Raw genomic sequence first — 27,268 nt, forward strand, 5'->3', positions numbered from 1 at the left:
CCAGGGCGGACCCAGTGTCTGTCTGTCTGTCTTGCTCATTGGAGGCCTCCCGTGGAGGATGAGCAGCAGGGAAAGGGAGCAGCCCAGATCTAGGCCGGCCCTTTCTCATTTAATACAATAGCTAAAGGGGAAAGGACTGGACTCGGGGAGGGTGCCTGCCCTCCTCTCTCTATTTCCCCCAGTTTCTGCTCTAAACCCTCCTGAGGCTCCATTGAGAGGGGCGAGGGATGGGTGCTTTGGCCCTTTAAAAAGAAACAAATTGTGGATAAGATATGTATAGATGCTCATTTAAAAGGATGCAAGTAGTCCTGAAGGATACAAAGTAAAAAAGTGATGCTCCCTCTTTTCCCCCACACTATCCCCACAGAAATTTCTTGTTCCTTTATCTGCTTCTGAATTTTTAGCCTCAGTTAACAGTGGTTTGGTGAGGAGCCTTTCAGCTCTTTTACCACATAGGTACTTAATATATTGCTGAGATTATTTTGCTTAAGATGCCAGTGGAATCTTGCCGTTTTCTCTCTCCCCTTCTCTCTCCAACTTGCTTATGCCCACAGATGAACTAGGCAATAGGTTCTTGATTTTCTCTGAAATCTTATTATTTCCTCCTCTTAGGGGAAAATGATAAGACTAGACTGTCCCAGGGATAATTCTCTAAGTTGCTCACTTTTTGGGTGAGTCCCAGAGAGGTGACGTGACGTGGCTATTTCTGGCCTGCTCCCATTTCTAAGTTTGCTATCTTCAGGGCTGTGCATTTTAAAAATCTCTTCCCATCGTTATCCCACTGGATCCATCGTACAACATCCCTGTGAAGTCAGCAGGGCGGCAATTACTGAGGGCTGGAGAGTAAAGAGGCTTGCCCAGTGCAGAAAGGGCATGGAGCCCAGGGCTCTGCTCTCTTGGCTGCGCTCAGCCCTTCCAGCGGCTACTGAGGCTACTCCGGGCCAGGTGTTGTGGTGGGAGAGGACGTGGGTCCTGCCTGGCGGTGCTCACTGGCCGCCTCTTGTGCACCTGGGAGAGGAGCTCCCTGGGGACACTCGTCATCCCGAGGAACTGTGCTGCTGTCACTAACACCCCTCACGTCTCAGGGCTCTCTCCCTGTCCCCAAGTCCTCTGTCCCTCCTCCCTCCCTCCCTCTATCTGTGGCTCTTTGTCCATTCGTCTCCATCTGTCTCTCTCCACGTGTGGTTCCTGCCCCTCTCGCTCCGTCACGCCATCGCTGTCCCTCTCCCGGTCACATGCTCTCCTTCGTGCCAATGCAGGCGTGCTGGTCACCATGACAACAGAGACAGGTCCCGATTCTGAGGTGAAGAAGGCTCAGGAGGAGGCCCCGCAGCCTCCCGAGGCTGCTGCTGCTGTGACCACGCCCGTGACCCCCACCGGCCACGGCCACCCAGAGGCCAACTCCAATGAGAAGCATCCGCCGCAGCAGGACACTCGGCCTGCTGAACAGGTGTGTGGCCGGGGACTCGGCACCACAGCAGCCCCGGGTCAGAGCCCGCTCGGCCAGGGGCATCCCTTCCCTGCCTGGCCAGGGCTGGGTCACCGGACCCTGGTGTTTCGTCAGGAGTGAGGAAAAAAGGGAACTGAGATTCAGTAATGCCTCGCGACGTGCTGAGCGCAGCACTGTTTAAATCTTCCCAGATCTGAGAAGGTAACACTTCCCCATTTTATACTGGGGGAAACTGAGGCTCAGCAGGATAAAGTGAGGTACCCAAAATCACATTGTCGTAGAGACAGAGGTGATTTCCAAAATCCATGTTCTTTCAACTTTATTTTCTTACCCCTTGAGCCTCTCCCTTCGAGCTTGGCAAGCCCAGGATAAACCCAGAGTAAAATGATTCGCCTTAACGCTCCCAGGGGCCTGAGGTATGGTCTAGTAGCCTGCCTCCCTTAATTCACAGATGTGCCCAGAGAGGGGCAGGGACTTTGAGGGAGTCAGTGGCAGAGTTAGGACTAGCCCAGCCCATAAGCTCCCAGGCTTGTGCTAGACGCAGTGCCAGAGTGGAGAAGGAAGAGACAAGATGGGTGCTCTGACAACTCACGCGCCATTCTGGGGAGCCAGGATAGCTCTGGCCGCTGGCTCGTTTGGGTCTCTGGGGTGTTCCCCGCCTGCAGAGCTGCCTGCTGGAGTAGGCTGCTGGTGAGAAGCGGGCCCCTTGCCGTGCACCCACTCCATTGCCCACGGAAGCTCAGGCCCTCCTCCCTTCTGGATCCACACCACAGACCTGGTGACCAGGTGTACCTGAGGCCCTGTTGGGCAGGCCAGTGGCTCGCATTTGGGGACGCTCTTAACCCTAGCTGTCTTCTTATTGCTTCTCATTTGTGTGAAAAGCCACAGCTTCAAACTCTCTGACCTCACTCTCCCCTTGGTTGGCCCTGCAGAGCCTAGACATGGAGGAGAAGGACTACGGGGAGGCCGATGGCCTGTCGGAGAGGACCACGCCCAGCAGGGCCCAGAAATCGCCCCAGAAGGTCGCCAAGAAGTACAAGAGTGCCATCTGCCGGGTCACTCTGCTCGACGCCTCTGAGTATGAGTGTGAGGTGGAGGTAGGCACCTGCCGCCATCTGCCCGTCCCCGTTGGGGCCAGGGCAGGCTTCTGTGTGCGCTCAGCCCGGCCAAGCCCGGAGGGCGTCTGTTCTTCATGGAGTCTTGGACCGACGGCGGGATCCCATAGAGATGGCCTGGCCCAGCCCTCCCTTGTGCAGATGGCGGCACCGAGGCCCAGAGGGGGCTGCTGTGGCTGCAAATGGAATCAGAGATGGCCCAGGGCTGGTGTCAGGGAGAGGCTGCTTGGGGTGGCTGCACATCGGCAAGCTTGCCGCCCGCTAGGCCTGGCACCCTGGCTTTTCAGCTCACCCTGCAGAGACTGCTGATTCAGCTTGACTCATTTTCTGTCTCTTGCGGAGAGAGGGGTCCTCCCTGTCTTGGGAGCCCTGTATCTGGGGCACCACCTCTAGTCTCCAGGCCAAACTAGTCACCTGAGGGTTCTGTGTTCAGCACATCTTCCAGGCGTAAGGAGGCAACCCATGGAAGGACCCAGGCTGTGCAGAAGCACGTGGAGGATGGCCCTGGCCATGGCGGGTAGCGGGGCTGATGTCTTCTGAACCCACACTTAGTGGCTCCCGTGCTTGTCCAGCTCAGGTTCACACCGTGATTCTGCAGCCTTGCCTGCCCCCTCTGTGAGCCCTGCCTCTCACAGGTTCCATCCCAGCCTGGGATCATTCCCAGACCTTCTCCATCTGTATGGGAGAGTTCAGAGGGTGGTCTCCCTCCTGAGCTTGACAGGAGCCATTTCCACCCCTCCCCCCCATGCCGTTTTTATTACCTCTGAGCCCCCAAAGGCTGGGTCCCTCTTCTCTGCAGGCTTTTTAAGAAAATATTTGTTTCTTCAGGGTATATGCCTTCCCTTCTGTACTCCTGGGCAAAAGGAAGGAATACCTGCTTACTCTTTCCCACCCACACAAGACTCTCTTTCAGCCTGGTCTAGAAGCAGGTGGAAAGTTCGGCTGAGGCCCGGTTCACTCCCTCTGGTGGAGTCTTCCAGGCCCAGGAGTTCCTTGACTTCTGGAAGCTGCTCTCCACAGTCAGGCCTGGTCCTGGGCCCCCTGGTGATCTAGCCAGGCTTTGTGGGACCTCCCTCTCTGCAGCCCCCTGCCTTTTTGGGTGGTGACTCCCTCACATGCCCCCTGCCCTGCCATCCCTTTGTGGTGGGTTTGGAGGACCCAGCCGGGGCCTGGGCTTTGCAGTCTGAATCGTTGGGCCTGGTTAAGGATTCAGAGAGGTGGAGAGCCTGGTTGGTGGGGTGAGAAGATTGCTTTCTGACAACTGTACTTCCAGCTCAGGCTCATTTAGGCCCCATGAACCTCTGTAAACCCCACTTGCTGCCCAGGTAGGAGGAGGCATGTGAGGCTGGGCTTAGTGTAAGGTGAGGGGCAGGGGAAAGAAGAGTCACGGTACCCCTGAGCCCCAGCCCCTCCCCTGCTTCCCCTGCCCCCTTCCCTCCTATTTCTGGGATTGTCTTCCTCTCCCACCCAAAGCTTAGGATCTTGGTTCTTAGTGAGCCTCCTACAATTGCTGTGAAGGCGGGAGAAATCAGTCACCCTCCACACACCTACCCCAGCTGCCCCCAGCCAAGCCCAAGGTCGGGAAGTTCAGTTGATGAGCTGGGCTTTAGTGTCAGTCCAGGGTCCCTTTGGACTTGGAGAGCAGAGCCAGGGCTGGCAGGAGTGCTGAGGTCCGCTTTAGGCCCTAGAAGGCTCTCGGCGATTTTGGGGGTGGTCCTAGTGGAGCCCGGAGTACCCCACCCCTGCCCCAGGGTGTGCTCTGGCCCCCCACCAGCTCTGCTCTCCTCTTCAGAAGCACGGCCGGGGCCAGGTGCTGTTCGACCTGGTCTGTGAGCACCTCAACCTCCTGGAGAAGGACTACTTTGGCCTGACCTTCTGTGATACCGACAGCCAGAAGGTACTGGGGGTGGGGAGCAGGGCTGGGCAGGGGAGGCCCGGCGGGTGGGGCATCCGATCTCCTCCCTAAGACCCCCCCATAGCCCCGGCCGCGTCCCACGGCTCCCCTCCCTCCTCAGAGCTTCCTTGCGCAGGCTGATGGGAATTCGCATGCACCCAAGGTTCAACCAGTCCTACCACCCCTCCAGGTCTCTGCCTCTCTCCCCAGGCCACTCCCCATGGCTCTTACTTCTTTTCCTGGTGACCCACAAGTCACCTACAGATGGGTATTTGGAGATCCGAGCCTGGAGTTTCCTGGGGGAATTGAGGAGCTTCTGGCCCAGTACCCCATCCCTACCTTCGAGAGTCTTTTCCCTGAGTTTCCTGCTTCCTGTCCATCCTACTGTGGCTGCATTATTTGTCCACCTTTGTGGCCTCAGTACAGAGCCAACCCAGGGCACTGTGTCCCAAGTCTGTGCTGAAACTGTCCCCGTCCCCCCATCTCCCAGCCCCAAGGGAAAGGGGCCAGAAAGCTCAGGAGAGTGTTCCTGGGTGTTCCTCTCCCCGGGCCCTCTCCTCCACCTTCCCTCTAAAGAAGGAATCTTCTCTTTCAGAACTGGCTGGACCCCTCCAAGGAGATCAAGAAGCAGATCCGGAGTGAGTAGCTCGCTGGGTTCTGGGGGTGCGGCGGGGGCCCTGGCTGCCTGGGAAGGCCGTCCTGCCTGGGAAGGCACATTCTCACCCGCGGGTTCACTCGCTCTGCATGTCAGGAGGCCGGGCAGGAGTTACTATTTACCCTCGTTCTGTAGATGAGGAACCTGAGGCGCAGGGAGGAGAAATAACTGTCCAGAGTTGTACAGCAAGTGAGCAGGGGAATCAGACTCGGTCAGGACGTCAGCTTCAGGAGGGCCCTGCAGGACAGAGGGTCACACAGGTGGCCTGAAAACAGCCACTCTCCCGTCCAGGGCTGCCGCCGACATCATAACGAACGGCTCTCCTTGGTCCAGGCAGCAGTCTAGGTCACTGCCTGCTGACGGGTGTTGGGAGGTCAGGCCGAGCCATTCCCTCTCCTGGTCTTGGCCAACTCCCCTACTAAAGATGGGGTGTGACTGAGGCCCAGAGAGCGGCAGGTATTCACCCACGGTCACGGAGTGAAACACTGGCAGGGTCGGAGTGAAACACTGGCAGGGTCGGGACTTGGACCCTGGCCGCCCAGCACTCCCCTGCGCTCCTTTCAAGCCTGGTATGAAGGCGGAAGTGCAGGCCAGCTAGGAAGTGCAGGCCAGCTAGGACCCGGAGGGCAAGGGCATGTTGGGGGGGGGTGCCGCTTTCAAATGGCAGAGGGGGAGGGAGGCAGCCTCAGCAAGGGGGTCTGCAGGAGGTGGGGACCTGCAGCCCAGAGGCGGCAATGCCTCCCCTGAGGACCCTCCTCCTCGACTGCACTTGGTCCCTCCTGGACTCCCTGGCCCCTAGCTGGAAAGCTGTGGCTGAGCCCGTTGCCATGACAGCAGGCAGCTGGGCCCAGGGATGCCACTGGCTCTGCGGGAGGGGCTCAAGGAGTTCTTCCCGCAGGTTCCTGTCAGCTGGAGACAAAGAAGCGAAGCAGGCGCACAGACAGAGCACGCTCCTCTGGGGGCTGACAGGGTCCTAAGCCCGGGCATCAGGCTGTCACCCGGGGGCCCCAGGCCAGCTGGGGGCCCTGCCTCTCGTGCCTGAAAGAAGCAGAACATGAGCAGGCGGCTGAGTGTATTGGAGAAGGGCCAGGAGCTTGGGAAAGGGGCTGGACAGAATCTTAGGGCCTCGGCCTCCTTCTCCTGGGCAGGGCGCCGGTCCCCCCCTTATCCCCTGTCGGCACAGCCCGGGCTTGCGAGGCTCCCTCCCCGTGGCCACCTCAAGGCACTGCAGAGCAGCCCTAGTCCTTAGCAAGTGCCTCCTTCATGGGGCTGCAGTGCCGCTCCCACCCCTGAAGTGCCCACCCACTCCTCCTGCCTTCTGGGGCCCCCGTCTTGTCTTTGTGACAGCCGCTCAGGCTTTGGAAAGTGGCACCATGCACCCTTGTGTCTTGGCCAAGCCTCCACCTCTCTGGCCCTGCTCCTCCTCGCAGGCAGGTTGGTCCTTGCTGCCTCTCGAGGTGGCCTGCACGGATGGTGTCCAGCGCGTAGTGGGTGCTCAGTCGACGTTTCCTTCTCTTGCTCCCCCGAGTGACAATGTGGTGGTGAAGAGGACAGATGCTGGGGCCGGACCGCTGGGGTTTGAGTCCTGGCTCCACCACTACTCCTTGCGTTAGTTAACTCTTCTGTGCCTCAGTTTCCTCATTGGTACCATGGGTGGTGAAAGTACTTACCGTTAGAGCCATTGTGAGGATTAAATGAGTTACTATGTGTTCAGCACGTAGAACAGTGCTTGTACACAGCAGTGCTCCATAGGTATTAGCTTTTATTGTCACTATTGTTATTAATTTCTGAGATAGGGATCATTTCCCCTTTTAGGCTGCTTTTTATTTCTTTTTTAATCACAGAACAATTACACATAAAATACAGGGTTCCCACATACCACCCTATGATTAACACCTTGAATTAGTGTAGTGCCTTAATGGGTGGAAGCACATTTTTATAATTGTACTATTACTGTAGTCCATGGTTTACCTTAGGGTTCACATTTGTGTTGTACCATCCCATTAAATTTTCATTCTAGTAACATGTTACATATACAACTTCAATTTCCCCCTTTTAACCACATTCAAATATATAATTGCAGTTAATTGCTTTCATGCTGTCATGCTACCGTCACCACCCTCCATTACCACCCTCCATTACCGAGTTTTTCCATTCATCCCAAACTGAAACTGTGCAATGTAAGCATCTCCCCTCTGAGACTGCTTTCTTCAAGAAGTCCCTTGTGGCCTCGAGCCTGGTCTGGGTCAGACGAGCAGGGTTTGGGTCGCTGTGCTTTGCCTCTGACCAGCTGAGGACCCCGGGAGAGCGGGTCCTCGTGTACAAAAAGGAAAGCCCATCTCAGGATGAGCGTGGAGGTGAAGTTCCTCTAACTGCATGGGAACTCTTGGCCCAGCGACCAGCTGGACATCCACCACGGCACAGCTGTGGTGAAGGTGGTGGGGCCGCAGGGACAGGGCCCTGCCCAGGTGGGCCTGCCTAAAGGCCTGGAGCCCGGAATGTCCCCAGGCCACATGGGAGGCCCGACCGCGGTGGCATCGGCAGAGGGGTCCTTGCTGTGGCTTGTAGCTTTCATTGCTTTTGCCCAAGCTCGCACCCGCTGACCCCCATTCTCTAGGCTCGCACATGCGATTTCCCGTGAAAACCGCAGCCTGTGTTCCCGTCTGTACCTTCCTATACGTGTGCCGCTGGTTTTTCACATCTAAACGTGGAAGTGAATAGTTATCCTTCTGTCCCTTTTGGCCCATCAGCTTTGATTTTTAGGTCTCTTTTATAACTCAGTTTTGCCATCTGAGAAGGTGACATCATGTAGGAAAGCATTTCCCAAACTGAATCCTGAGGAACACCAGGTGCCCTGAAGAAAGTGTGTAGCTGATGAAATAGGTTTGGGGAGAGCTTGAACGCTGTGCCTCCCTTCCAGAGCTTTGATGCCCAATAGCGGAGAGTGGACGCTGAGAAGTCCGGAGTTAGGACACCTGTTTGATGTGGCACTTTCCAGTCTTATCTTCCCATTAACATCCTGGATCGAGGACTCTGGCGTAGGGGAGGGGGCTTGGGCTCTGGAGCCAGGTGAGGGGTCATTGCCACCTCTTAGCTGAGTCACCTTGGACTGGCCACTTTACCACTTCGGCCTCAGTGTCCCTATCTTCAAAGTAGGATTACTAGGATTTACTCCTGGGGCCATCAGGAGGTTTGGTGAAGTGACTTCTGTAGAGCCGTTAGCGCTGTGCCAGGCATGCAGTGTTACTTGCCTTTCTGCTAGCTTCCGGATCTCTCAGCCTGGGCCTCAGTCTCCTCAGCTGTCAAGTGGGGATAATGTCTGGTTTAGCCTCCCTGGTTGGATTATCCTGAGATTATTGATTTGACAAGACTTTGAAAAATTGCCCACAGGGTGGTGTGTCTGGACCACCCACTGGATGGGTGAGCCTCTCTGATCTCCCCCATCTTCTCCTCTCAGGCAGCCCCTGGAATTTTGCCTTCACAGTCAAGTTCTACCCCCCTGACCCTGCCCAGCTCACAGAAGACATCACGAGGTAAGCGTTGTGGAGGGAGGGGGCAGTCGTGCTGGCCGGGTGGGACTGAGATGAGCACCTGGTGCTGGCAGGCCCGGGGTAGTATATGACAGCAGTTCCAACTCAGGCCCACCGAGGCCGGCAGGCGGGGTCAGCAGAGAGAGCGGGCCCCGTGCGAGAGAAACGGCGAAGCACACCTACTGGCCAAAGGCAGCCGACCATTGACCTTGGAGGAGGAAGTTTTTGAGAGCACAGACCCTCATCTAAAACAGCCGCTGTCCAGTTCTCGGCAGTCATTGTGGGCATGGGGTCCGGATCAGAGAAGTGAAGCGAGAGAGGTTTGGGAGTGAAAAGTGACAATTTTTGAATGTTGGCAACTGGTTCAAACTCAAAAAACACATCTCTGGGTGGACCAAGCCAAACCCATGAGAAGGCTGCTGGGCTGGGGAGACCAGGAGTTTGTACCCGAGGAGGATGTGGCACCGATGCCTCTGTGCACACACCAGGCACGTGAAGGCCCAGCGAGGCATGTGACATCCCACGAAGGCAAGCCCAGGCTGCTGGGGTGCACATGGATTGTGTGTGCAGTTTCGTTGTGCCTCGAGGCTAGTACCTGGGGTGACTTGAGAGATGAGAAGGGGTACAAATTGGCTGAGCCAAGGCTTGATGCTGGGGAGGGAGCTTCCATGGGGCTCATTCTGCCTCTGGAAACCAGAACCAGGAAGGCTGTTCTCTTTACCCAATTTATTCCAAAGAGTAGGCTTGTTCCATGATAATTCTGGGGTTGTGTTATCCACGTGATGGGCCTCACACACCCACCAACAATGGACTTGAACTTATTCCTGAAGCAAGGGAAGGGCTGTTAGGCTAGCCTATCTCCCCCACTGGGGTCCTCCCTGCTGCCTGTGGCCTGCGTGCCAGGCAACCGGCCAAGGTCAAGATGCCAAGTCTGGCCTTGGGAGATAAGCCAGATGTCCTGGAGCAGATCAGGCCTGAGGCCTTGGCCTTATGAGTCTGGTCTAAGCCCCGAGGTCATGAGCTTGGGGCCAAGATGGCAGCAGCAGGGGTCCGGGCCCCAGGCTCTGGGCAGCTGTGTGAGCAGCTGTGGTCTTGCTCACACTGCCATTCTTTGTGCCTGTCCCTGGCCGTCAGGCTTCCAGGAGCACAAGGAGAAAGTTAACTCCTGCCCAGCAGATGGCCTCAGGGGATAAAGTAGGAGAACAGCTGATTTAGTCAAAAATAGTTAGGCCAAAAATAAATTGGTCAAAATGACAAATTGATTGAAATGAAAGATGGGTCAGAGTATTTGGCAGTGATTGCTGAATTTTTAGACTTTCAAGCAAAATTCCAAGTCCCAGGCCAGTGCCTGGGATATTTGAGCCGCTCCTTCTGATTCCGAGCCTATACCTTGTGCTGAGCACATGCTAAGGCTGCATGTACTTTTTGCCAGAGATTCAATTCTGACTATAAAATAATGCCACAGAGCAGTAAAAAGGATGCCAAGTAAAAGCCACTTAAAAGGAAAAGAGGGAAGCAGATTTGGATCAACAGATAGAGCATTGGCCTACCATATGGGAGGTCCAGGGTTCAAACCCAGGGCCTCCTGACCCGTGTGGTGAGCTGGCCCTGCGGGCAAGGAGTGTTGTGCCACGCAGAGTTGCCCCCCATGTAGGGGAGCCCCCCACATGCAAGGCGTGAGCCCCACAAGGAGAGCTGCCCCATGCAAAAGAAGTGCAGCCTGCCCAGGAATGGCGCCGCACACACGGAGAGCTGACGCAGCAAGATGACGCAACAAAAGGAGACACAGATTCCCGGTGCTGCTGACAAGAATACAAAGGGACACAGAAGAACACACAGTGAATGGACACATAGAGCAGACAACTGCGAGGGAAGGGGGGAGGGGAGAGAAATAAATCTTTAAAAAAAAAAGGAAAAAGGCAACTGAAAAAAAATGGTGATGCATAGTGAAATGGGCAGGGAGGGATCACTGGCTGAAAATGAACTGAAACATTTTTTGAAATCCAAAATAACAGACAAAGCAATAACAATGCTTTGAAATGGCTTTCAAAATTATAAAATCATCCAAGCATGCCCAAAAGTTATAAAAACTCAGGACGTGGTGGTTGGAAATGTTTCTTTTAAACCAATTTGCATTTTGGACAATTCGCTTAGAGCTGGAAGCAAAATTTAAGAGTTTTGGGAAAGCTTTGGCGAACAGGCCCAGCTGGGCTGGGGAATCCAGTACAGCAGTTCAAAGGAATGCGGTGGAGCCACCGTGCTGACATGGGAGTGGCTCTTAGGCACGTGGTGTGAACAAGTAAACCGTCAACTCCGGCGTACCATTCAATACCCTTTACATGTTACAAGACACACCTAGATCAAAAGCGTCCGCGTTTTCCCTGGCCGTGGGGGAAGAACGGTGTGGAGCACACACAGTAACAGTGGTGACTTCCGGGAGCATAGTAGGAATGAGAGTGGACGTTGAGTGGAAATTCAGATTCATCTTTAAATTTGCTGTATTTATTTTTCACAATGAGAATATGTTGTATGATTTAAAAGGGGCAATGGATGTCGCTCAGGCAGTTGACCACCTGCCTCCCACACGGGAGATCCTGGGTTTAGATCCTGGTACCTCTTGAAAAAACAAAACAACAAGCAGAACAAAGGAGAAAACTGACTCAGGGAAGCCGAAGTGGCTTGGTGGTTGAGCACTGGCTTCCCACATACAAGGTCCCAGGTTCAATCTCTAGCCCCCGGTACCTCAAAAAAAAAAAAAAAAAGAAGTGAAATTTTTAAAAATGGGCAAACAAGTTAAGTCTTATTTAGCTGAAAATGAAAGACATTTAAACTGCTCCCAAAGTAGGAAAAATCCCTCAAATTAAAAATTGAACCAAAATGCTTGAAGTCACACGACATGTTGTGAAAGCTTTTAATGGACCACAGCCACATCCTCACCATGTGACCTGCCAGCGCCTGGCAGCTGTCCCCTTCTCCTGAGCTGTGCGCGTACAGCCCAGTGTTAATGAGCAGCTGAGCTCTGGGAGGTTCTGGGAAGGGAGTGGGGCCTGAGCCCGTGCTCACTGTCCCCCATCTCCAGGTACTACCTGTGCCTGCAGCTGCGGGCAGACATCATCACAGGCCGCCTGCCCTGCTCCTTCGTCACACACGCCCTGCTGGGCTCCTACGCCGTGCAGGCTGAGCTGGGTGACTATGACGCCGAGGAACACGTGGGCAACTACGCCAGCGAGCTCCGCTTCGCCCCGAACCAGACCCGAGAGCTGGAGGAGAGGATCATGGAGCTGCACAAGACGTACAGGTGAGAGGCCTCGGCCAGGGCCGTCCTAGGGTGGCACTGTCCATAGCCCACCTGGCCCTGCCCCTGCCTTGAGGTGTGTCGGAGCAAATCACGTGCCCTGCTGAGTACCATCCAGTGGGAGTGACAGCCTCTTTGAGCTTCATTTTCTTCAGCTCCTGTATGGGTGGGATAATTCCCTCTTCGTGGCCTCTGAGAATCAGTTTCTTTATCTGCCACCTAGAGATAATAATGTCTCTTTTGTGTCCTTGGATTTGTGTGCTGATGACTAGATTTGGGCATAAAGTTCAAGAGTAAAGCCAGGCTACCTAGGTCCAAATTGGCCCTGCTACTTCCTAACCAGGGGATCTTGGGCGGGTCATTTCCCATCCCTATGCTTTAGTTTCCTCGTCTATACAATGTGGGTACCAAAAACCTGTCTCGTAGGGGGGTCAGGAGGACTAATGGCACAGAGTGAAGGCACGCTACGTAACGGCTGCTATTGCTGCTATCTGAATGGAGGGGTTACTAGTCAATTGTGTAATGGGAGGCGCCTTGTTCCAGGAATTAGAGGATAATTAGCCAGCTGTGTGCTTGTGGGCTGGTTACTTAACTCACCTGAGCCCCACTGTCCACCTGTTTATGGACAGACTTAGAGTACCAACATTCCTCAACTCTTGGTATTTGGGGCAAGGCAGTTGTTCATTGTGCAGGATGTTTAGCATCCCTGGACCTCAGTCATTAAATGCCCGTTAACACCCCTCAGTGTAACAACCAAAGTGTAACCCTCCACACACATTTCCAAATGTCTGCTGTGAAGGACGTATTATCCCCGGGGAGGAACCCCCGACACTGAGTGTTTTTAGGGTCCTTTTAAGCTCGATGGGCTTTTGGCTTTTAGCCTAGGGTTTGAGGGCTCCAGTGTGGTAAGTGTTGTGAAAGTGTATAATAAACTGTAAAGTGCTGTACAAGTGGGAAGGGGCTTGGTGGTATTTTCTCATTACTGATGAGGATGGAGGGACCATGTGGGTGGGGAAGAAAGGCCCTTGGCGGGTGATGGGCTCTCGTGCCAACTCTGACGGGCCAGTAGTGGCTGCTGGAGGGTTGTGTTGATACTGAGACCATATGGCTTGGGAATAACAGTAATGCCTCCCTCACTGGGTCGTGGTGAGGATTCAGTGAGTTAGTGCTTGGGCAGTGACCAGCGTATAGTACTTAATATATGTTAGCTGTGACTAAGTATGAAATTTCCTCTGAGTTTCCTGGCAGTCAAAGCAAAGAAGGAACTTGATTAATTACATAATTCTTCTTTTCAGAAAGATGAGCATGTACCTGTTCCTCAGGGGAGCTTAAGTGGTTTCTGGTTCTAAATTCTGAGAGAAGTATCTTGTAATGGGTAGTACTTTAGGAGCATCTGGGTGATTATAATGAACCATGCCTTCAACAATGATTTCACAGTCTTGGCAAAGCAGAATTTATGGCTCACACTTAACTCAGTGGCAGAGTGAGGCCAAAATCCCAACTCCCAGCTCAGCTCTTGAATGTTTCCTGGAAGAAACAAGCCTGGACCTGAGTTTTGGACAAAGATGGGGGTTGGGTGGGCTGAATGAGGAGCTGGGGGTACCCGATCCACACAGAGGGCAGAAGGGAGGGACTCGGGTATGGTCCCGCCACATGTCTGCTCCAGAAAGTTTTTCCTAAAATCATGGGCTCTGATCACGGCCACCCTCAGTCATCAGGGCCCAGACCGGGGCTTTTCTAGTGTCCACCTGTGATTGCTTTTTCCCCCAGGGGCATGACCCCAGGAGAGGCTGAAATCCACTTCCTGGAGAACGCCAAGAAGCTTTCCATGTACGGGGTGGACCTGCACCATGCTAAGGTACTGAAGGCAGCCAGCTCACATGCTCGAGGGATTCTGGGGGTCCCCTGGTGTCTGGGTGGTCCTCCTGATGAACACAGGTCTTTCCAGAAGGCTTGGTGTGCCAGTTCCTGTGTTACCTCCACCTGGAAGCCTTTTCTGTTGTTATTTCTCATTCCTAGAAGTTCCATAACCCTTTTTTCCCATGATCTTTATCATTTCCTCCTTGTATTATATTTATTAATGAACCTGTTTGTGCCAGGCTGGACTGGGAGCATCCTGAGGGAAAGATACAGGCCTTCATTTATTGCTCTGTCCCTAGCACTTAGCACATGACCTGGCACCGAGCGTGTACCACTAAATGTTTGTTGAATGAATGAATGATCAAGTGACTGATAGAGTAAATGATCATCCAAGTGAGTGAGTGAATAAATAATGGAATGAATGGGTGAATGACCGAATGACTAGGTGAGAGATTGGTCAGTGGGACTGCAACGGGGGTGCTCAAGCCCTGCTCCTGAGGGCTCAGGGAGGGGTTTGGGAGATGGGTGGCAGACCTGCACCCAGGCGAGGGCCCCGGGCTCTATCCCATGCTTCCTTCTCATGCAGGACTCTGAGGGCATCGACATCATGTTAGGTGTCTGTGCCAACGGCCTGCTTATCTATCGGGACCGACTGAGAATCAACCGTTTCGCCTGGCCCAAGATTCTCAAGATCTCTTACAAGAGGAGTAACTTCTATATCAAGATTCGGCCTGGGGAGGTGAGCCTGCCTGGGGAGCCCTTCCTCTCTGCCAGATTTGATGAGCACAGAGTGGACCTGAGCAGCTGGGCTCTCTTGGTGTGTTAGTCAGCCAAAGGGGTGCTGATGCAAAGTACCAGGAATCTGTTGACTTTTATAAAGAGTATTTGTTTGGGATAGAAGCTTACAGTTACCAGGACCTAAAGAGTCCAACTGAGGGTACCAGAAGAGGTACTTCCTTACCCAAGGTCTGGTGCCACATGCTGAAGCAAGATGGCGGGTGATGTCTCAGCCTTCCTCTTGCCTCTTTTTTTTTTTTTTTTTTTTAGATTTATTTTTATTTATTTAATTCCCCTCCCCTTCCCCGGTTGTCTGTTTTCTGTGTCTTTTTGCTGCGTCTTGTTTCTTTGTCCGCTTCTGTTGTTGTCAGCGGCACGGGAAGTGTGGGCGGCGCCATTCCTCGGCAGGCTGCTCCCTCCTTCGCGCTGGGCGACTCTCCTTATGGGTGCACTCCTTGCGCGTGGGGCTCCCCTACGCGGGGGACACCCCTGTGTAGCACAGCACTCCTTGCACGCATCAGCTCTGCGCATGGGCCAGCTCCACACGGGTCAAGGAGGCCCGGGGCTTGAACCGCGGACCTCCCATGTGGTAGACGGACGCCCTAACCACTGGGCCAAAGTCCGTTTCCCCCTCTTGCCTCTTAAGGCTCCGTGGCCCCAGCTTCTTTCAGTCTCAGCTGTAGGCTGGCATAGGGCTCATCTCTCTTCTGGGGCTTATTCCTTTCCAGCCTCAGCTGCTCTGTTCTTTTCACACGGTCAGCTGTAAACTAGGTGAACGGCTCATCTCTCTCCCGTGTCTATGGAGCTTCTGTGTTCTGGATTGAGCGTCCATTTATAAAGCCCAGCAGGGGGGTGGGCTCTCAGCTCTGTTGCCCTAATGGTATGGTGGACTCGAAGCCCTAATGTTAACATAATTTAATCAAAGACATCTCAGCTGAATCTAATACACTCAAAGGGTATCACGCCCAGAGGAATAGATTCGTTTACAAATATAATCTACATCTCTTTTTGGAATTCATAAATAATATCAAACGGCCACAATCAGATATTTGGAGAAGTGGTGCTGGGACTCTGGTCAGGGAGAAATCCCTCTCCTCCTGGAGGTTTCTATGTAGCCTTCACACCTTAGGTATGTGCATGCAAACACACACACTTAACCCGGGTACGTGAGAGCATACCTGCAAAGAGAACCCCATGCATTCAGGTTACGTAGATGAGCAAATACATGTCCATGTCCATATCTTTGTTTACATGCACAGATTCGAGTATGTACAGGGCAGACTTACATGTACAGACACGAGACAACGTACACAGAGATGCACACTTGGATCCGCCCACACCCCCCTTTTCCTTCAACCTCCACCTCTCACCCATCGAAAGTCCCTTTGGTCCTACTTGCAGAATAAAGGTGAAGCCTTCTGCTTCTCTCCCTTTCCACTGTACCAGACACCAGCAGCCACCATCTCTTACCTGCCTCTGTGCAGTCCTGTCCTGCTCATGGGCCTCCTCCCTCCAGTTATGCCCAAGGCCATTCTCCTTATGGCTGCTAGGAAGATCTGAAAGGTCTCTTAAATCTGATCATGTCAAACCTCCCGCATCACCACTCCTTGCTTAAACCTTTCGGGAGCTGTCTTTGGTCTTGGCTAAAGCTCAGACTTGTTCCCTGCCACCTCCTCCTCCCACTGATCACTTGCCCTGTGACCCCCTGCCCACCACACTCCAGCTCTGGTCTTTTTTTTTTTTTTAATTTATTTCTCTCCCCTTCCCACACCTGTCCATCTCCCCCACCCCCCTAGTTGTCTGCTCTCAATGTCCATTTGCTGTGTGTTCTTCTGTGTCTGCTTATATTCTTGTCAGCGGCACTGGGAATCTCTGTCTCTTTTTGTTGCATCATCTTGCTGCATCAGCTCTCCATGTGTGTGGCGCCATTCCTGGGCAGGCTGCACTTTTTTTGCTCTGGGTGGCTCCCCTTATGGGATGTATTCCTTGCACATGGGGCTCCCCTACTCGGGGGACACCCCTGCGTGGCAGGGCACTCCTTGCATGCATCAACACTGCACATGGGCCAGCTCCACACGGGTCAAGGAGGCCCGGGGTTTGAACCTTGGACCTCCCATGTGGTAGACGGACGCCCTAACCACTGGGCCAAGTCTGCTTCCCTCTGGTCTTCTTTAAGATCCTTGGATAAGCCGAGCTCTTTCCCTCCTTGAGCTCTTTGCACTTGCTGTCCCCTCTACCTGAATCTCTTCCCTGTCTTCTCACCCAGCCAGGTCCTTCTCTGTCCTTTGGATCTCAGTGCAGATCACCTTTTCAGAGGGCATACCCCGATGACCCCTTTTAAAAGCACAGCCCTCCACCCTGCCTGCCCAGCTCCTCTCTGCCCATCACCCTGTTCATCTCTCCGCGGCCTTGCCAGTATCTGAAATGATCTTGCCCATTTATTCATTATCCAACACCCCCCCAGAATGTTCAGTCTCGGTCACCTGGTGTGTCTCGTGCTTAGCACTGGGTCCATCGCAGCGAAAAGGCTCAGTCATCTTTACGGATTGAAGAAATGAATAAACATGCCAGAGTCACACTTGTCTGAAAAGAGGTTCAGAAGGGTGGACTAGTGGGGAGACGGGGCCCTGGCCTTGCCTCTAACCCACCCCTTTTGGTTTTCTAGTATGAGCAATTCGAGAGTACAATTGGCTTTAAGCTCCCAAACCACCGGTCAGCCAAGAGGCTGTGGAAGGTCTGCATCGAGCATCACACGTTCTTCCGGTGAGCCTGGCCCAGGATGGGGTGATGGGGGTGGGGCAGGGGCTGTGCGTGTGTGTGGCTGTGACTGTGTTTTGAGAGGGTGGTAGGAGAAGCTAGTGGGGACTGTAGGAAGGCCCACGCCTTCCCCTTTCCTAAAGTCTCTCCCCTTCTGGCCCGCTACTGAGTTGTCACGATTGATGGCACAGTGGGATGACATGGCAGCCATGGTCCAGCCTCAGGCCTGGCAGTGCAGGCCTGATGCCCGCTTCTTACCTCCATCCCTCCAATGCAGGCTGGTGTCCCCTGAGCCCCCACCCAAGGGCTTCCTGGTGATGGGCTCCAAGTTCCGGTACAGCGGGAGGACGCAGGCGCAGACCCGCCAGGCCAGTGCCCTCATTGACCGGCCCGCACCCTTCTTTGAGCGTTCCTCTAGCAAACGGTACACCATGTCCCGCAGCCTGGACGGAGGTACGCCCCCGAACCGGCAGTCGGGGGAGAGGGGTGTGGAGGGGAGGAGGGGCAGCCGTGCCAGGTTCCGCAGGATGAGCTGTGGACGCGGTGGTTTATTTGCACCAGGCAGGGCAGACAGAGCCCACTGCTGCAGCCGGGCGGCTGTCGGTGGCTTAGACCCCAGCCTGCAGCAGCACTCCCACATGGAATGGGACACTGCTTCTCAGTCCCTGAGTCTTGACCGTGAGGGGTCCCAGGGCCAGCCATTTGGTCTCCTGGGCCTCCTTCCCAAGCAGCTTGGAAATTCTCAGATCGCCGTACCAGGGAGTCAGTGCCTGGGGACTGTACCATGGAGCCGGGGGCTGGGATGTGGACTGGAGACCAAGGGGTTGCTACTGGTCATTCTTGTGGCTTCATCGGGCTCCAGGCTGGTGGACATCGGCCCACGTGGGGCTCTATACAGGCCCCGTTTCTCTTAAACTGACGGGTCCCCTTGGCATCAATGAGAACTGGCCCCACATTGCCCTGTATCAAGCTGACCAGGTCTGTGGCTCAAATGTGGGCCAAGGCCCCCTGCATCAGAATCACCTGTGAAATGGTTAGCCATGCCGAGGCCCAGATCCTCCCTCAGCCCTCCCAAACCAGCACCCCTCAGCGCCGGGGCTGCCCCCGGGATATGCACACTAGAGTTTGTAGGAAAGACTCCAAGAGGCCACGGCAGGTAGCGGGGAGATCGAAGTTCCCATCTGGGCCTTGCCGCTTGCCAGCTGCTCCGTGGACACAGAAAGATGTCAGTGAGCCCTGGAGCAGCTTACTCCACTTCCCTGAGGCTGTTTCCTCCTCTGTAAGATGAGTAATACCCGCTTCAGTATGTTGTAGGGAGAACATACTGAGACGGTGCTCATAAAAACCCCAGTTGCTAGCACATTGTAGGACCTCAGGAAATCGTACCCACCCCTAATGCTTTAGTGTTGTAGAGGCTTAAAGGGTGGGAGGTGGGGACTTGGGCCAGGGAACAGTGGATATTCCCAGAGTGCATGGGGGCCTCTGGGCAAGTTAGTTCACCTCCATAAACATTTTCTGAGCGCTGCACATGCGTCAGCGCCTAGGCTAGGTGCTGGGTGTTTAGAGTGCATAAGTATGGCTCTTTCCTTTGAGAAGCTTAGGGAATTCTGGACAAAAATGTTCAGGGTAATTTGTGCAATGAAAGAAGCATATATGGAATACAGCAAGACTTGAGGAGGAAGGGATTAATTCTGTTTACGAGGGGGCAGAAAGGGCTTTGCAGAGAGCGTGACAGCTGGGCTGGGTTTTGAAGTATGTCTAGGAGTTTGCCGAGTGATCAGGAGCAGCAAAGGCTGGCCAGAGCTGGGGAAGAGGAGAGGCCTGAACTCTAAGCCAGGAGGTCTAGGTCCCTGTCATGACTCACTGGTAACTACTTGTGGGACCTTTCCCTTCTCAGGGGCTCAATTTATCCTCCCTAGAATAGGAACGGAAATTCCATGCTAGCCAGCCACACAATTGTGTGAATCAGATGAAGTAATGTGCATAAATGGGCACTTGGACAAGTGACTGTGTATGAATAGAAAGGATAATAATTCTCTTTTTTTAATCTAGGCGAACCCCAAGGATAATTTGTGCTCTGGTAATTTGATCCAATGTTTTGCGGCCATTTTTTCCACTGAGACACACTCCGTGGGCGTAGTCCAGGTTCTGCCTAGTACCTGGGGTGAAGCCTGTACTTCCAGCCCTTTCTTTCCCATTCAGTGAGTGAGAAAGATGTTATTGCAGGGAGCTTTGAATTCTCTCTAATTTATAAGGAAGGTTAAACATTTGCCAACCTCAGGACTTGAGCTTTCATTAGTAAAAGCTAATCTTATAGCACCTGTGTATTGCTAAATAATGGACAACCAGTACAACAAAAACAGCAACATTTGTGGGCCAACACTGATTGAAGGCTTGCCCTACTACACTAGCCACACTTCTAAATAAATATTTGTACTCACTGGCCTCTGTGTTCCTCACCTCAGCTTTCTGAAGTAGCTGAGGACACTGAAGCCCAGAGAGCTTGTATAACTCACCCAAGGTCACACAGCCTAGAAGAGGTGGACTTGAGCTTTGAACCCAGGCTCTAGTGCTGCAGAAATCCAGTGGGGATTTTGGGCGGGGAGGCAGCTCTGCCGGTCACTGGCTGTGACCCGGGGAGGGCACGTCACTCCTCTGGCTCCTTCCTCGGGAGTAGGTGGGGGCTGTGGAAGGGTCTGCCCCGCGGCAGCCCGGCTGGGGTGGCCAGTGGCCAGGCTGGCTCCTGCTGGTGCACATGGGAGATGTGTCACGTGGCCGCCTGGCCATCTCTGCCCTCCTCAGCAGAATTCTCCCGCCCGGCCTCGGTCAGCGAGAACCACGACGCAGGACCTGACAGCGACAAGCAGGAGGAGGATGGCGAGTCTGGCGGGCGGCGGTCAGAGGCCAAGGAGGGCGAGGTCAGGACCCCCACCAAGATCAAGGAGCTCAAGGTAGGAGCCTGGTTTTCTCGTGGCCTCTGACCCGGGGCTCGGGAGGCTGTCCCTGGATGGCACCAAGCCTTGGCCTCCAGGAGCCCCCCGGTAGGCCGAGCGTCCTTGTGATGGGCCAGTTCCACGGTCAAGGCCGCGCCCTTGGGCCATGCTCTATCCCTGGGGCGGGGTGGGAGGTGGGCTTGCTGCCCGGCCAGCATCTTCCCCTCCTCTTGGCCCTGCTTCCCCCAGAGGAGCACTGTCCCAGGAAGACTCAGGCTTCCTCTTGCTCACGCCTCATTTGCCCCCTGTGGCTTTGACCCGGATCTGCACAGCCCCCTTCTTCCCCAGACCATGGTCCAGTCAGGTGTGAGGTATGATACAAGTGCGTCCCCCTCCCACTGCCCCAGCCCCACCCCAGTGCACTCGCACACCCCTAACACGCCTGTGTACACACTCCTGCGAGCATGTGCGACCTCAGGCCCCCGTGTGTTCCCTCACAGACGTGCATGCCCACTCACCTGAGGTGCAGTCACACAGAAGTGCAAAAAACACACCCAGGCCAGGGGCGGCTTCCTCTTGGTCAGGGTTAAGCAGCGTTTCCCATCACGCAGTCCCATGAACGTGCACACGCTGACTGCGGAAACGCAACGCCCAGACACACTTGCGCGCCATCTGCTGAGCATGGCCCAGCCGTCCTCTCTGCCCGCTCGGCCGCCAGCCCTCCAGCCCGTCCTCTGCCTTCCCGGGCCCAGCTCCCTGCCGAGCCCTGCCCCAGCTTCTGCCTCCCTCCCTGCTGCCGCGGGCCCCACTGGCTTCCTCGGCCTCCGCTGCTGGGACACGAGTGCGCTGGGCCACCTTGCCGGGCCGGGCCAGTTGCGGTGTCTCTAATCCAACGGCTCTACTGACCCTGCTGGTTCCTTTCCCTCCTCCCACATCCCGCTAGCCGGAGCAGGAAACCACGCCGAGACACAAGCAGGAGGTACTGCACGGGACCCAGCCCTCCCCACCCCGCCAACTGAGTCCCGCTCATTCGTCACCATCCCACACTCCACCCCAGGCTTACACCCCCCGTGCCATCTCATGCCCCATCATCAGCTTCCTCCCTGCTCCCCTGCCATTCTGCTCCCCCGTTGTCAAGCTCATCTCCCCTGCTCCCTGCTCCCACTCATCTCCACCCCCCAACCAGCCGTCTCTCCCTCCTTCCTTGCCCTTCCTGCCCTCTTCCCAGCGTCACACTGCCTCTCCAGGTCACCTGGTTCTCTGTGCCTGCTTCTCACCTGCTGCCCACCCTCCCTGTGCCCACCAGCTCCTTCCAGGCCTTTCTGTGCTTTGGTTCTACTCATCCCCCCACGTCCCTCCATAGATTCATCTCCTCCCCCACATGACTGTTTGGCTGTGTCCCCATCTCATCTGTGTCCCCTGTGTCCTCACCCCAAGCTTCTTTTTGTATCTATTGGCAACAAGGTGTGGGAGTGGGGGTTGAGGTGGGGAGGGGGAATCCTTCAGAGCACGTCTGCGTCGTCTTAGTCTTCAGGTTCAGCCCCTCCTGGGCAAGGCCTGCGGCTGCCCTAGCTCCAGTTCTGCCAATGAAAACCTCCCCTCTTTAGCTCTTCCTCCTTTTCATTTGCCTCTCCCCTTTTATTGTTCTCCTGCACGTACTCTTCCTGTGGTAACTGTGTCTCCTTCCCTCTCCTGCAGCCTCTACTTCTTGGTTGGCACCTAACTGCAGGAGAAGTGTCTCTCTTCTCGGGCTGCCAGAGGCTGGGGTACAAGAGGGACCTGTCCCGGGAGTCACATGATCTGGGTCCCAACCCTGGGCAATTCGCTGCAGCCCCCAGCCCCCCATGTGTACAGCAAGGTGTCCAGTCTACATTCCCTTAAGGCCCTTAACCTTCAAGGAGTCCCACCCGGTCTAGCCCATGGGATGCTGAAGGCCCACGGAGCCAGCATGGCAGGTCAGGCCGGGGGATCACGAGCCACAGCTTGGGCTGGGACCTGTGCTCCATTGGAGCCCAAACCCATTCTCCATGCAACGTCCGTCGGGTTTAACTTCCCAGACAGACCTTGGCTGAGGGCAGCTCAGCTCAGGAAGGGGTGCAGGAGGTCTAGACAGATGCCTGGGGGGACAGCAGCAGCCTCAGTGGGATTGGTGTCCTTCCTCGGGAGGCAACCATAGTGGATCCTCAGATGCCAGAGGTGAGCCCGGGGGAAGATCCTGGCCTTGCCTGAGCCCAGCCTCCACCTGGTCTAACTTTATCAAGTGGAGACTTTTCCATTTTTATCCTGAGTTGAGTTGGCATGAATCCTCAGTCTTGCAGATAAGGGTCCCTGGGCTGCCAGCCCGGCACCCAGAAGCAGGCAGATAAGCAGCTTTGGCAGATCACTGCTGACTCCTGCATGGAGGCTGGTCCTCACTTGACCTAGGAGCAGATCACTGGGACATCCTGTACAGGCTTGAACTTAGACTTGGTGGTTTAAAGGGGGACACTCCTGTCCCTCCAGCTCTGCCTGGTTCAGTTCTTGTGCCCAGCCGTAGGACTTTCCTCTCCTCTTCCTCCTCTCTAATTCTGATCTCCCTGGACACCCAATAGCACCCTGGTCCTCTGTCAGGCCCTACCGCACCCTGTCTACTGTTGAGGAGTCGGTACCCAGAAGGTATCTGGAAAATCCTTGGTGGTTGGGACAGGTAGCAGCCCCCTGTAGAGAAGGCCAAACTCAGTCGGTGCCTGGCCTTGGTCTCTGGTGTGGGTGCAGGGCTCGTTTTCCTGGCTCTCCTGGGATGGATGGCTTTAGGGATGCCTGCACTCTAGGCCCCCATGGGGCTGGAAGGGGCCTAGTCAGGGGATCCTGCCAAGACAGTGGCCCAGGCCAGTGGATGGGGTCTGTGCGTCCTCACTCCAGGATGGCTACCTGCCTTGCCTTGGTTGTCAGCAGAGGGAAGTCAGAGATGTGGCAGTCAACTGCAGGCCCAAGGAAGCCTGGATCACAGGACCAAAGGCAACTCACCCCAACCTGTGAGATTTGGGTTGAGTTGGATGTGCAGAGGCCAAGGAGCGGGGAGGGGAGAAGAGAAGGTGGCCACTTGACCAGACGCCACTGTTTTAATCCCGAGGGCACCACGGCTCGGCACATGCCCCTGCCGGGGCTCGTGGTCCCGGCCCTGATTGGCTCCTGGGGCTGTCGTGAAGGTCAGCGGGTCATGGATGGGAAGCCCGGGGCTGCTGGAGGGCCGGTGGTGGCACCTGCTGGTGGCATCACTGCGCCTGACGCCCTGTGTGGCGCTGGTGCCCTAACCCCCGTCTGCCCTCGCCATCCGTCCGCAGTTCCTGGACAAGCCCGAGGACGTGCTGCTGAAGCATCAGGCCAGCATCAATGAGCTCAAGAGGACGCTGAAGGAGCCCAATAGCAAGCTGATCCACCGCGACCGAGACTGGGAGCGCGAGCGCAGGCTGCCCTCCTCGCCTGCCTCCCCCTCCCCCAAGGGCACCCCTGAGAAAGCCAACGAGGTAGGTCTCCCCCGAACCCCTCGCTCGGGGCCTTGGTCAAGAGGGACTGGGAGAGTTACTGGGTACTGACTTAGCCTCGTCCTCCAGCCCTGTGTCAGGGGATGTGGGGAGAGGGTGGCAGATGAGGCTGAAGAAGGCAGATTCCCTAAATCTCCAAGGCTGGGCCTCAGGGGCCACCTTGTAGCATGGAAAACTCAAAAGACTCACTGTAGCTCGTCATCCTCCCCTTCCATCAGCCAAGCAGGTGCTTGTAAGAAACGCAGATTCCCAAGCCCCACATCAGACCTGCTGGCTCAGAATGTTTGGAGCTAGAGCCCTGGAATCAGCATTTTAAACAAGTGCCTTTTTCACACACACCAGCCTGCTCCCCCTGGCCTCCTGGAAGGATCCTCAGAGCCCACCAGAGGGGAATGAATCCTCCCCCAAAATCATACCTGCTCCTGATACTTCCAAAAAAGATCCCACACAGCCTGCCTTTTAGAGTAGAAAGCATGGAGCTCTTCCTCAATTGAAAGAGGTGAAGAGAGGATTTTGAGAAGTCCTATATTTATAATCCCAAGTTAGTATTTTTAGCACTTGCTGTATCTTGGCAATATTTACCCTGGTTTACACGGAGGTGTTTTCTTTCCAGAGCTACTGCTTACTGTTCTCAAATCTGAGCTGTGGTCTAGGCTTAACACTGCCTGGTTTGAGTTCTGGCTCCGCTGCCTGTTAGCTGGAGGACTCTGGGCTGGTTACTTAACCCCTCTGAGCCTCCATCAAGTAGAGATAATAAAAGTACCTACTTCATAGGGATGTTGTGAGGATCAAATGAGAAAAGGCATGTCGAGGGGCCAGCAGAGTACCTGGCAGGTGGTAGATGCTCAGTGAGTTACTTATTTCATTTTGAGAGCCTGAGGACGCTTTCACAAAGATTAAGTTCAAATCAGAATCCTTTTTAAGGTTGGAAGGGCCTTTGGAACCCGCTTGGTTCAAGGCCTTCGTTTCACAGGTGGGGGCACTGAGGCCCAGGAAGGCAAAGGGCTAGCTGATAGAAGAGTTGCTGGAAGCTGGTTTTCTTGTGTCCCAGGCCCCTGTGTTGGCCATGAAATCATAGTTGCCTAGGAGCAAGACCAAATCATGTGAAGACCAGGTGTGGAGTCAACTGTGTGCTGCCCTTGAATGCTTTGGAAATTGGCGATCTATCTGTGATCTAGCAGGCAGAGCGTCGGACAGAATCGGCACCGTCCCTGCCTGGGCGCCCCAGGTAGCAGGGCTTCGCCCGGTGAGGCAGGCACTCAGAGAGGCTGCGGAGGCCGCTCTCCGGCTGGTGGTTAACAAAATTTGGGCTGCCTTGGGGAACATCGGTTACCCTGAAGGCTGGTGCCGTGGAAGGAGAGCAAACCTGTGCTCCAAGGAGAGCTTCTTTGGACACCCCTGGCCCAGCCACGGGGCTGGAGAAGTGTTAGCAAGGCCGCCACCCCCACCCAGCCTCCTGCCCTAGACAGAGGCCTGGCCAGAGCGGCCCCTAATCAGTCCTGCAGTGGGTGGGATGAGGTGGAACGCAGAGAGGCAGAGGCTCCGGAAAGGGTCGCAGTCCGGGAGAGAGGGGCAGGTCTGGAGCCCTGGGCTGCTTCTCTGCCCCAGAGCAGCCTGGCCCGGGGCTGTGCCCCATCTGCTGGGATGGCGGGAACTGCCAGCGATGGGTCCTGTAGAGGGTACAGCCTCGCCCTCTGCCCTAGTCCACCGCTGGAAAGCAGTCAGGTCCGGGAGCTCACAGGGAGCGGTGGATCATTCAGGGCTGGCCCGCAGGCCCCACTGGCATTTAGGGGCCCTTGAAAGCTTGGCAGCTGGGGAAGAGCCATGGACACGAAGCAGGCTAGGTCCTCGGGTAACTTTACCTCTCTGAGCCTCACTGCCTTGCCCATCTGCAGGGGGACCCAAACTGCTACCCCATAGGGTCGTGGAAAGAGTGAGTAAAGTAATGGATATAGAAGCACTTCATGCCCTGGAAAGGACTGGGCATTCGTGGGGTGGTTGCTGATGGTGACTAAAGCCCCGCTCCAGAGATGAGTTGTAGTAGCCCCGACTGAGCCAAGGGGAAGACAGCGGGAGCGTAAAGCAAAATAGGCGCCCCAAACTATTAAGAACTCCTCCTGTTTGCTAAACCCGTTTGGTTTTAGTTTCAAAGATGACGCTTTAAGAGAGGCTGTGACCCAAACTGCAGGATGAAATCATAGTCTATGCCAAAGACCACAGGGAAGACTTGAATCGGAGCTCCCAAAACTCTCACGTGAGCAGGCCAGGTGGTGAGGGGTGGGCCCGAAGCCCCAGCTCTGCTGGCAGCTGGCCCCCGGCCTCCCTCGCTTAAATGGCTTGGAGGGGTCGTCCCTAATTCACCCGGTGCCTCGGCTCCTGCCCCGCCCAGTCCACGAAGCCTGCGGCTGTGGGACGCAAAGCTGAGCTACTTACAAATCTGTCTCTCCTGCTCCCTCTCTCTCTCTCTTCCTGTCTCTCTCTCTCTCCTTCTCTCCTCCCCTCTCCCCCTTTCTTCTGGCCCTGGGCCTCCCGCAGTCACAGAGGACCCAGGACGCCTCCCCGCAGGAGTTGGTACCTGAGCCCGGAACAGCCGAGGGCTTGGAAGTGTTCACTCAGAAAAGCCTCGCAGCGTCTCCTGAGGTTACTGTCTGCCTCCACCTTCCCGGGGCTCCTTCCCCCGGGGGCCTCCTGCCTCTCCCCCCAGAACCACCCTCTGCTGCCTTTAGAAAGCCCTTTCTCTGGGGGCAGTCAGTGCACCAGACTCTGCCATGCAGCGGGGAGCAGTGGGTAACCCAGGTTGTCCCCATGTCGTGACAAGTGAGTGTCCGTTCCCCCCCCCCCCCCCCCCCCCCCCCCCCGGGATCCCTCAAGGATCAAACTCATCCATTGTTTGTCAGAAGTGGCAGGACTGAAACCCTTCTGGGCAGACAGGACAGCCCGTCACCCCTGGTTTCCAATGGGGGGGCAGAACGCGCCCTCTCTCAGGCCCTGGGGAGGCAGGGGACATCTGCCTGGCTCTGACTTGTAAACGCCGGGATCAGGGGTCGTGGTATATGGACATCCTCTGCCCTGAGGACTCGTCTCTGCTCAGAAGCCTGAGCAAGGTCCGGCAGTGGTAGCTGGGGAATGGACCCCATCCATCCCCACCTCCGTCCTCTCTCAACTCCCCCCAACACGTGTCCTTCATCAGCATCGCTGGGGATGGTCCTCCCAGCCTCTTCCACAGAGGGCGCTCTCCCTCGACTTGCACGCATCCCATTTTGTCTTCACTCATCCATCGGGAAGTTTTCCTATTGGATTAGAATCTGCCATTTTGAGTCACCTGCTGGGGGGCCTGGGTCTGCCTCAGGCACCCAGAGCTCCCAGGACAGTCCTTCAGAGATCAGACCACCTCATCTCCTCTAATGGGTCCTTTTTGGGACTGAGCACTCCCAGTTCCTTCAGTGGCTTCTCCCAGGACATGGCTTCCTCTGGGGTC

At 55.4% G+C, this 27,268-nt stretch overlaps 1 protein-coding gene across 50 annotated transcripts in view; it reads left to right on the forward strand.

Annotated features, from left to right (window-relative positions):
- Nucleotides 1–27,268, forward strand: part of EPB41L1 (erythrocyte membrane protein band 4.1 like 1) — a 117,938-nt gene that overhangs the window by 64,628 nt on the left and 26,042 nt on the right. For 11 of the 50 annotated variants that reach the window (XM_071211676.1, XM_071211675.1, XM_071211683.1 and 8 more), the window contains 13 exons: nt 1,260–1,450; nt 2,383–2,547; nt 4,358–4,462; nt 5,055–5,097; nt 8,572–8,647; nt 11,724–11,942; nt 13,710–13,797; nt 14,386–14,538; nt 17,242–17,339; nt 17,611–17,786; nt 20,139–20,284; nt 21,210–21,245; nt 23,590–23,772. In XM_071211676.1, the coding sequence (XP_071067777.1) occupies nt 1,274–1,450; nt 2,383–2,547; nt 4,358–4,462; nt 5,055–5,097; nt 8,572–8,647; nt 11,724–11,942; nt 13,710–13,797; nt 14,386–14,538; nt 17,242–17,339; nt 17,611–17,786; nt 20,139–20,284; nt 21,210–21,245; nt 23,590–23,772 (1,665 nt within the window). In that variant the 5' untranslated portion in view covers nt 1,260–1,273. Of the gene's footprint in view, nt 1–1,259; nt 1,451–2,382; nt 2,548–4,357; nt 4,463–5,054; nt 5,098–8,571; nt 8,648–11,723; nt 11,943–13,709; nt 13,798–14,385; nt 14,539–17,241; nt 17,340–17,610; nt 17,787–20,135; nt 20,285–21,209; nt 21,246–23,589; nt 23,773–26,325; nt 26,431–27,268 lie in introns of all 50 variants that reach the window. The other 39 variants (XM_071211674.1, XM_071211673.1, XM_071211681.1 and 36 more) reach the window with 7 other exon arrangements.

The sequence above is a fragment of the Dasypus novemcinctus genome, chromosome 24 (assembly GCF_030445035.2).
Source record: "Dasypus novemcinctus isolate mDasNov1 chromosome 24, mDasNov1.1.hap2, whole genome shotgun sequence".
Taxonomy (NCBI): domain Eukaryota; kingdom Metazoa; phylum Chordata; class Mammalia; order Cingulata; family Dasypodidae; genus Dasypus; species Dasypus novemcinctus.